Genomic DNA, 10,227 nt, shown 5'->3' on the forward strand with positions numbered 1-10,227 from the left:
TATCTATCTATCTATCTATCTATCTATCTATCTATCTATCTATCTATCTATCTATCTATCTATCTATCTATCTATCTATCTATCTATCTATCTAATATTTTCTTTGTCTTTGATTAATGTTCAGTTCTTGAAGTTTGACTCTGCGACCATTTTCTTGTGGAAGCTCTCAGTGGTGTGAGTTGGCTGTAGACAGGCATTTGCATTGATTCCCGATGATGTCCTGATAATGATGTTTTTTGCTGTGTCTTTTGTGAAGAATGACGGTTGGTGTTTCCAGACTACAGACTCCTCAAGATATCAACGTATCTCATCTGTATCTCCCTCACGCGCACCTACTCATTCTCAACACGCACACTTGGAACTTAACAATAATCGAATCCCCACAGATACATAGAAGTCCACTTCCTCTGAAATGAGCTCAATAGGTGCTTTATTGTTATTAAGAATGTCTATGCCCAATGGGAGCAACTGTTTATACACTTGCAGATTACCACTTTACCCCGACCGCGCCATTTTTCGATGAATCCATCGTTACCCAAACGAATAGCTTTGTTAAGAACAGTGTTGGGAATGAACCTTATAAAGTTGTGAATGTTATGACACCATACTGGTATCATGCATAGTGTCTTGGACAGTAGAATGTGCTGTTGCTCCCATCTTGATATTGATAGTGTGAACATTACGTATGTCTGTGTGGGTGTGTGTGAATGAAGAATTACCTTGAGGCATCATCAGCACCTTCTCTCATTTAGGGGGTTAGATAGAGAATGGATGCAGGATGCTTTACATTCAGCACACTAAACTAGTCTCTTTTTAATATACAGTACCACTGATATCTGCCTGCATCTTCTGCTGCTTGTTTTTCTCCCTCCATCTATTTCTCTGTGAAAGCTTTGCTGAATAAAAGTTTGGGGTTCTGTGAACATGGCATGCACCATCTGAAACTTTTCTGTAAACTGCCAAATAAAAGAACCAGTTATCTACACATCCTGAGAATCTTCCTGTAAATTTGTATTCTAATCTGATTTTAATAGCGTTTTAACATTTTTATTATTGCAGTGTTTAGAGTAGTTAAAATGTACAGATATGTAATTGATCATCAGCAAGTATGAGCACCTCTATAAAAGCAGAGGGTTTGATTTTTACAGTTGGATGGTCTGGAGCAGTTGTGTGTTAAGTTAACACAATGCCAAGGACGAAAAACATCAGCTATGATTTGGGAATGGTCATGAGGTCGTTTCTGAAAAATTTAAAGTGGAGAGAAGCCGCCAAAGTGGAGATGGTTTACCATAATGCACAGCCCCATATTTGGCAAAAATAAAATACAGAACATCAACACAAACATTTTATACCAACTGTGAAGCCCGACAGTGGCGGTGTAATGATTTGGGCTTGTTTTACATTTGTAGGACCTGAGCATCTAGGCTCTCCTCTGTATGCCAAAGTTTTCTAGAGACAAATAACACTAAAGGCTGGCCAAAATTGGTTGGTGCAACAGGGCAATGATCCTAAGGAGAGCTATATGTCTGTGAAGGTTCTCAGTCATCCAGGTCATCGTAGTCAAAGGAGCTTGGAAAGAAAAGCGTCTGGACTTCTATGAGTTGCTTGAAGATGTTTCACCTCTCATCTGAGAAGCTTCTTCAGTTCTAAGGTCAAATAGTGGAGAGTCCCAGATTTAAACCCAGTGGGAGTTTCCCCCCAAAGAGGGACAAAGGACCCCCTGATGATCCTCTACCTAATCACATGAGCCAAGGTGTGAAAGCGGGTGTGGGTTACAATCAGCCAGGGTTTTGGGTGAGCTCATCGTGAAACCTGGCCCCTCCCTATCATGTGATTTCCTGAGGTCAGATGGCCCAGGATGTGAGTGGGTGTTAAGGCGTCTGGGAAGGGATCTCAAAACTGGATTATAGATGGCAGAGAGTTGGTGTCGTAAACCCCCGCCTCTGTTCAAAGATGGTCGCTCACAGTGGACGTAAATGGCTTCTTTCACTCATCTTTCAAACCATTTGTCCTCTCTGTCCAAAATGTGAACATTGGCATCCTTGAAAGAGTGACCTTTGTCCTTTAGATGCAGATGGACAGCTGAGTCTTGTCCTGTGGAGGTGGCTCTTCTGGTGGTTGTTTGGTCTCTCCAATGTGGAGGTCTGGGCATTCCTCGCTGCACTGTACAGCATACACCACATTGTTAAGTTTGTGTTTAGGAGCTTTGTCTTTCGGGTGAACCAGTTTTTGTCTGAGTGTGTTGCTGGGTCTGAAATGCACCGGGATGCCGTGCTTGGAGAGAACCCTCCTGAGTTTCTCGGATACACCAGCTACATAGGGGATGACAATGTTGTTGCGTCTGTCTTTCTTATCCTCCCTCGCTGGTGTCTGATCTTCTTTCCTGTGCCTCTTTGCTGACTTTATGAACGCCCAATTAGGATAACCGCATGTTTTAAGTGCTTCCTTTACATGTGTGTGTTCCTTCTTTTCCCCTTCAGGCTTAGAGGGAACATGTTCTGCCAGGTGGTGTAGGGTCCTAATTACTCCAAGTTTGTGTTCCAGAGGGTGATGGGAGTCAAAGAGGAGGTACTGGTCCGTGTGTGTGGGCTTCCGGTAAACTTCAATGTTGAGGTTGCCTTTCAAGGTCTTGAAGGCAAGTTATAACTTTCTTTTTACAAATCTACAAAGGAGTGGCGGAAAAAGACATCACGGTGCTTCTGTATGGAATTATATTTATGACATAACACATGCACGAGCAAAAACATTTCAGGGACACAATTACATTCCAATCCATCCAGCAACGCGCACAAAGAAGCCATCGTGCACGCTAGCTGGTTATCAACAGTTATTGTTTGCTGTGCAGCAGTGGAAATAGTGGGGAAAAAAACGGTTATTCCATATCTGGGAAACGCAGTGCCCTACTAAGGCATTTTCACCATGTGCACTTATTCTTTTGTGCCCGTGGAGGGGACAGCATATGATTCACATGATTTCTGTACTCATCATATCACTTGGGAGCATCGTGTCCTCTCTGGAGAGAAATATTTCATCACACGTTGTGTTAAACTGCAGTAAACCTTCCCTAAGGTTTGGGCCCAGTTTTCCACAACACAGTGCCATAACTACGGAGCCACCAGCTCTGGGGGGTTGAATTTTTCTAACTGTACTTAAGCTTTTCACCAGCAGGTGGCAGTGTCAGATTTATTTGGGACCAGAACTCTCCCAAAACAAAACAAAACCCTACAACCCTTCAAAACTGGAACAAAATATATAATATGCTAAACAGGAATATACGCAACAATATTAACAGTGTTACTGACTAGCTGAATTAGAATATTAGATTCCCTAAAATCTGCTGTTGACATTTTAGTTTTCATAATCTGATTTATTATTTACAGCATGTGACTTAAAGCCCTGGGGGAATACAATTCAGACAGCAGATGCCCCACCTGAATGCCTGATGTGCTTCATGCATGGATAAAAGACCAAGCCATTAAAACAATGAACCCCTTAAAAGCCATGCCTCTAAAAGACAGAAACAAAAACAGTACCTAAAATGCGGAACAGTGATTTATGGGTCCAGCTGCCTGAGTGTTGTTGTTACTTTTCAACCTCTTTCCTCCAATGTCCTCATACTGTTCACACTATTGTCTCCGTTCCAGACCAACCTGAGCTGGTGAGGTCAGGGTAACATTGTAAAGGATTTCCTCTGGCTCTTAATGATTTCCTGTGTATTCATAAGGGCAACAATGCTGTCGAATTCGGTTACTTACCTGGCACACAGTAAAGGAATTACCTTTCAGTCAATAGCCAGGACCTCATTAGCTCATGATTGACTTCTATGAGACTGCAATAGAAGTGCACCTGCAGATTGTGTGTCATTATGGGAATGTATGGGCTTTATGAGTAAAGGAGCTTCTGTCGTCTGCTTGTATGTAGGACTTGGCTGCATGTGAATGAATGTGAAAAGCAACAACATGGTATACATGATAAGAACCAAAAAGGAATGAAAGAAGTGAAGGCAACAGAAATACACATTCTTTTATAACCATGTTGTATATATTTAGAATCAATTTATTGGTACAAAAATATTACAAACAGGTACAAGAATCCAGGTTTCCAAACCTTAAAAAGTTATTTTCCCAAAAGTTGCGCACATAATATGCATATTTATTGTCACTGTAGTTCCCAAAATCATAAGGAAAGCTGACATAATTAAGTTAATCTATGTTACGCCAGGTGTAGGTTTGTATATTTCAGTATATGGCCTACAACAGCTGATCTCTAATTTTGTGCTTATTGTAAATCAATCCATGACCCATTTATCATACCATTACAACAGTCCTCAACCTGGAGGCAGTGCAGGCTAGCTAAATTAGTTTATGATTTCATTTAATAACATAAAAATACTTTTTTTTACTTGTTAAAAGTAAATGAGAAATTAGATCCTCTAGCAACCGCTCCCACTTGTTCCTTATGCTTAATAAAATAAAATCAGTTTTGTTCCCCTGTATTTTATTGTTGTAAAACAGTTGAAGCAGTCTGTATGTGACGGTGGGCACAGCTCAGCTGTTGCCCTCAGTCCAGGGATTGGCTTCAGAAGGCCCCGATCTCCATGCCCCATGGCCTGTAAGGTTTTGACAGTGTGGAGGAGGGACTCACGGTGCTGACGGCTGTCGGGGAAAGGAGAGGGAATGCGCTAAAGGAGAGGGGGAAGGCCGAAAGCGAGGACAGAGATGAGACCAGTGGTGGAGAAAGCTTGGTTGTTGGCATGGGAAGACTGAGGGGTAGAGAGCCATTGGGGGGAACCCTGAGGGACTCTGTGGGGGGCATGGCACTGAGTCTGGATGTCCCAGATGTCTCAGTGGAGGAGGAGGAGGAGGAGGAGGAGGAGGAGGAGGAAGATGATGAGGGTGAAGAGGAGGAGGAAGGGGCCTGGCTACTGGCGGTTCTGGATGCAGGTGTCCTGCCCTGGGGGTGCTGTACAAGGAGTGGGTGGGGTAGATGGGCAGGAGTAGCCCCATAGGCAGAGCCCCAGGCTAAGTGTTCCAGTCCAGTGTGCACCTCCCTCTGAGAGGCATAGTTGCTGAGGTGGGACACCAAACGCACACGGAGGGTGTCTGTGCTGTTCCGACCCTCTATGATGCTCAGGTAGCGAGCTGTCTCTGCCAGGCACTCCCTGAAGCCCAGGCTGCGGTAATCCTTAGCAAGAGCGTGAGCTTCAAAGTAACCTGTGAGAAAAGAACAAACATGGTTAAATAAACGTGTTACTCAAAGAATATGTCATATTTATTAATACCAGAGCTGAAACATGCATTTATTCAAAGAAAATATCCACTACCTTTCCCACCAGAAGCATGAAGCATCTTCAAATGGTCCACTGTCATTTGGAGTATTTCTGCTTTCTCCAGTTTAGCAGATCCCTGCAAAGACGTTATAATAAAGCGTCTCTTTCAGTTATATATTATCTATCAACAACATTGTGTGTGCCAAATAAAATGAAGAATAACATACCTGTTTCTCAAAAGCACTCGGCACCAATCTTCTCAGCTCTGACAAACTGTTGTTGATCCGGTCACGTCTCCGTTTCTCAATGATCTGTTTGAAAACATATTTCAACATTAATTCAATCGTGCAGAGGATGAGAAACTTTGGAAACTATTAAACAAGAGCGGGAAACGCGGTTCACATACCCCTCTGCGCCTTTTTCTGGCTTGGACTTGCGTGGTTGTGGAGAGTGACATCGATCCGTGGGAGTCAATTTGACTAAAAAAGTAAAACAGTTTGTTTTTTTAATTACTGACAGAAAAACGATGTTGAGGCAATACATTAAAGAGCACTTAAAAAAAAACAGGATATGTAGGGAATAACGCAAAAAACACCCAATTCTTAATTAAAACATGTCGCATAGGTTGATTTTCTTAAAAAAAAAAAAAAAAGTTAACATACCCATTTTCATCCCCACTGTCCTTCTCCACCTCAACAGTGTCGTCCAGGTCGCTGTCCGATGAGCTGTAGTTGTGGCTTCGCTTCATTTCGCCTTCAAGCCTTCAATCTCTTCTCTCGGGGCACAGACAGCACGAGGTATGCGTAACAGTTTAAAACTGTCTGATCTGCATCTGCTGTGACTGTTTTCACACGGCGGAGAGGAGGGCGGGCTGACCGGAATGATGTGGGCGGGGCTCTGACAGACTTGAGCCAGTCAGAATTGAGCTGAGGCTTGAGTGACGGGGGCCTTAAAAATATCAATGAAGTTTTGAGGGATCAAAGAGCATCATCCTAATAAAAGTGGTCTGAAACAATGATATCACATTATGAATCTATATATAAAAGCAATGTATTAATTAAATATTTTAATCCATCCTGTAGAGAGCTGGAGTGACTGCAGCATAGATTCTTCTCCTGCATTATAAAAGTTGAATGGTCTATTAGCTGACTGTCTTCAACCATGTGGTTCCAGAGTGTCACTGATCAGCCAGGAGACTCCACAGTGGGCTACCGTGTCCACGCTCTCCTGGGGAACTTCCTCCTCTAAACCTTCTGCAAACAGGTCAACAGGCAGGCAGACCTTCCAATGGAGCCATACACCCGCTGGGTGAACATTCGTCTCTCTGCAGTGCAGTGTGCAAAAAAACAGAAATGTTTTCTTAAGCTTGAGTTATAAGCAGCTATAGAAACTATAACAGCAGGTAAAGCTGCTTTGGGCGTAAAATAAGGAACACAAGGGGAACAAGGGGGGGTCTGCAGAAGTGTGATAGGGTGACCCCACTAATACAAGCGGGTCAGGGGGGCAAACTATGAAACATGGGAGATTTCAGTGCTAGCGCTACTGTGTAACTGATTCCTTTAGGCATATGTTTTTAGTTTAGGGGCATATCAAATCTTTTAGTTGGGAGGGGGGGTCTCTTTCGCTGTGGAGGCATGGTTTGTCAGGGAAGGATAAATAAAAGAAGTTCTAGTTCAAAACATCAAGTGAGGGGATTCCTGTTGGGCAAATGATATTTCTATATTTATGTATTTAGATATTTATATATCTCCAGCTAAGTTCCAGGACTTGGAGAAGTCGTGCTAATGTGCAATGATCCTGGTCAGTCTAAGTTCTCTTTCACTTGTGGCCAGTGTGTATATATAAATATGTTAGACATTAGTATTGTACCTACAGTACAAAGTTTAGGTGTTTGTACTTTTGTAGATGTTTTACTATTTCTCTTTGAGATATTTGTTAGTTTTCACATTGATTTCTTTCTTTTGTGTACTCAGAAGAACCCACAACAGATCTCTTATGTTTTAGGGATTTTAAATGTAGCGTTTTATGATTTTTCTGGTTTGAAAACATTCTTGTACTTTATGAGATATTTAAACTAATAAAATACTCTTGGAAAACTGTAAAATAAATAGAAACAGAACCAAAAACGGGGATGTTTGTCTTACAAGCTGACCTTTTAGTGCTTCCCACAGGGCAGTAACATGGGAATCTCACAAAATTTGGTTTATTTATACTACCCTACACTACTAAAAGTACAGTTACAGTTAGTAGTTAAAATAAGGCCAACTTTACACACCTACAGCATTAAGACTCCATAATTTCAGTAGAAACAATAAAAAAAAGTCAATCATATATCACATTAAAATATTCCCATCGAACATTTTCTGCAAAATACAATCGCTTACTCTTGATACTTTATGTGATAAAAACAATTCTTACATTCTTAACTGAACTATAAAAACCTAGAATATAAAATACTAGAAAAAAATCACTTAAAAAAGAGTTTTAACTGACTTGTAGTTTTTTGCTACATTTGGCTTTCTTTTCTTTTTTTTTGGCAATTTATCTCTTAAAACGTTGTCCAAATTCTTTTGGATTTTTAGGGGTAAAAACTCACAAAAACTCATGTATTAATAAGTAATTAGATACACTTTTAGATACACTTACAGGGTTACAGGTTAAAACAATAATGTGAATGTGGGACTTACTTACTTTATTTACTTTATGTTACTTTATTTTTGAATTTTGGTATTGCTACTTTTATTGAACAATCTCAGCACTTCTGCTGTCATGTATGTATACCATATATCATGTATATGGTGTAAAACCATATCTAATTTCTATTATATACAATTTCTATTATTGTAAAACAAAAATAGAAAGTAATATTTGTACATTTACACAAATACTACATGATAGTGCAACTTTTAGATGCCCGAATATATATATTTTCTGCTGTTTTATCCTCCACAAAGCTGGAAATTTGATGCTTATATATATCACTATATTTGCCAACAAATAAGATCAGTAGTTACCCTGCAGATAAAGTGTTTCCATATGCAATATATGGTAGGATGTGATCCAATTACAACATATCTTCCCTGCACAAAGAGCACTTTATGGTCATATTGTAAGCACATTTAATTAATAAATCTAAAATTGTTTTCTCTTGTAACAGAAATTTGGTTTAATTACTTAAAAACAAAAGTTTTAGAACCATCACCTTACCAGGCTTTTGAAAAATACACATTTAACCACAAATGAACCAATAATGGAAAGCAGTTAAGATAAAGAAACAGGTGAATGTTAGTCTTTTCTGTCTGATGGAAGGTCTGGAAAAATGACTTGATGTTGGGATATAACGCCTGCTCTGACATGTGCCTGACATGTCTGTTAAGGCTGTCAGCGGGAGCGCAGTGCCCCTGCTGTCTTCAATTCCAGTGCCTTGTAGAGAAGCAGCTGTTTCTCTCCTCTGTCCATCAGGTCAGTTGTTAACTTTGTACGCTGGGAGCTAGACAAGTGCGGATGAGAGCTTGATTCTATGGAGCAACTGGAGGCCAACACGCTGGTCCCAGAATGTCAGAGGGGCTTCAGTGGTGACAGATACAATGTGCGAGCTTCGGTCACTCTGTTGATGCAGTGAGCGCGGATGAGCCTTCACACCATCCCTCACACACAGATACATGCACAGACCCCCACCTAATCTCCTCTCCTTGTCATGCCTACCTTCATCCATTTCATGCATTTCCACATTCCCATACTCCCACTTGGAGGATTTATAGATCCTAACATGTGCTTAATCCAGTGCTGAAAAATACTCACAGCCTGCCTGCTCCCTTTTTGGACTGAATTTCTCATGCAAGATGCATGAACTGTGCCTTCTTGGCCTTCCAGTGACTCTGCTACATGTCAATCTGAATGTATTTATGCTCACTCTTTTGCACTGTTTATGATACTATTATGGAAATAGGGCCATTATGGCAACACAAACCACTCTCCTCACACCTGACCATCAAGGTCATTCACATTAGAGCTGACATTCCTGTGGCCCATTAAACATAATTACGATTCGTCTTTTAAAAACCTTGACTTTTCACCTGCCGTATCGCAACATCTCCTCGCCCTTCCCAGTCCACTTTTGGTGACGCTGGACGTGAATGTCCTGTTCTGTTAGAGTGTGTTTGGTTTTGGCTCATTTGTGTTGTTTGACTACCATCTTTACATTTAATAACTCCAACAGCTTACCAGTCTGCCTATTGAACGTGGGCGTAACTCGGCACCGATTTCTAGAAACCCCTCTCAACCCAGTGCCAGGAAGCTAAAAGGTATAAGCAAGCATTTGTTTGAAACTGGCGTGTGCCCAGCTGCCTTCCTCAATCTTCCCTCAGGTTTCCCTTGGTGACTCTTTGTGTGCAAGAGCACGGCCTGAGTGTGCGCTGGTGTGTTTGCATGTGTTTATGTGTGTGCGACTGAGAGCGTGCAAGTGTGTTTAGGAGGTGCTGTTTCCCACAACCCTGATCTAATTCCGTGGTAACTCAATCTCCGTGTGAGCGCTTCCCGGCGAGTGTTCTCCCACCCGTCGGCCGTCTCTCCCTGGCTGGCTGAGTGGCTGAGTGTGTCTGACGGAGGCCGGCTCAGTCCCATTGGACCCCACACCCCCACCCCCTGCCCTCTCCTCTCCGCCTTCATCCTACCCTCCCTCCCATCAGGATTGATTTACTATGTCAACCGTTGGGGCTGTCGGCAGCAGCAACGCTCACAGCCGTGTCTGCGTCCTGTGCGCACACCATCCTGACATCTTATACCTGTCACTCAACAACTGCTGGAGTGAACTGTGGGTTTGTGTGCTGTATGTATGTGTCCGTTAATGTGTGTGAGATAATTTCCTCATCCATATTTGGACGATGTTTGCCCAAAGGTGTGAGCTTTGCTGCGCATTTACATTAGGTATGACATTATTATGTAAGGCAAGGAAAATG

The 10,227-nt window shown here is 41.8% G+C and overlaps 2 protein-coding genes across 2 annotated transcripts in view; one reads left to right on the plus strand and one right to left on the minus strand.

The window, feature by feature from the left end:
- stmn2a (stathmin 2a) overlaps nt 1-985 on the plus strand; it is a 4,081-nt gene extending 3,096 nt beyond the window's left edge. Inside the window, exon 6 of the mRNA XM_005738524.1 lies at nt 257-985. The gene's annotated coding sequence lies outside the window, so the exon portion shown is untranslated. The remainder of the gene's footprint in view (nt 1-256) is intronic.
- Nucleotides 986-4,049: 3,064 nt separating this feature from the next.
- On the minus strand, nt 4,050-6,098 carry LOC102209481 (hairy/enhancer-of-split related with YRPW motif protein 1-like). Its single transcript, XM_005738521.1, has 5 exons — nt 5,932-6,098; nt 5,676-5,748; nt 5,497-5,580; nt 5,324-5,405; nt 4,050-5,213 (listed from the first exon to the last, which is right to left on the minus strand). The coding sequence occupies exons 1-5, from the start codon at nt 6,015-6,017 to the stop codon at nt 4,579-4,581; spliced, it is 960 nt and encodes a 319-aa protein (XP_005738578.1). The 5' UTR covers nt 6,018-6,098; the 3' UTR covers nt 4,050-4,578.
- Nucleotides 6,099-10,227: the final 4,129 nt, after the last annotated feature.

Source organism: Pundamilia nyererei, unplaced genomic scaffold, assembly GCF_000239375.1.
Source record: "Pundamilia nyererei isolate P.nyererei 1_Seehausen unplaced genomic scaffold, PunNye1.0 scaffold00084, whole genome shotgun sequence".
In the NCBI taxonomy this organism is placed as follows: Eukaryota; Metazoa; Chordata; class Actinopteri; order Cichliformes; family Cichlidae; genus Pundamilia; species Pundamilia nyererei.

Bases quoted from the DNA above. Each gene is read 5' to 3' on its own strand.
- LOC102209481 (XM_005738521.1), bottom strand. From the start codon at position 6,017: ATGAAGCGAAGCCACAACTACAGCTCATCGGACAGCGACCTGGACGAC. The intron at 5,749-5,931 runs GTATGTTAACTT...TTACTTTTTTAG, and splicing joins GACAGTGGGGATGAAAATGG to TCAAATTGACTCCCACGGAT. The intron at 5,581-5,675 runs GTATGTGAACCG...GTTTTCAAACAG, and splicing joins CCAGAAAAAGGCGCAGAGGG to ATCATTGAGAAACGGAGACG.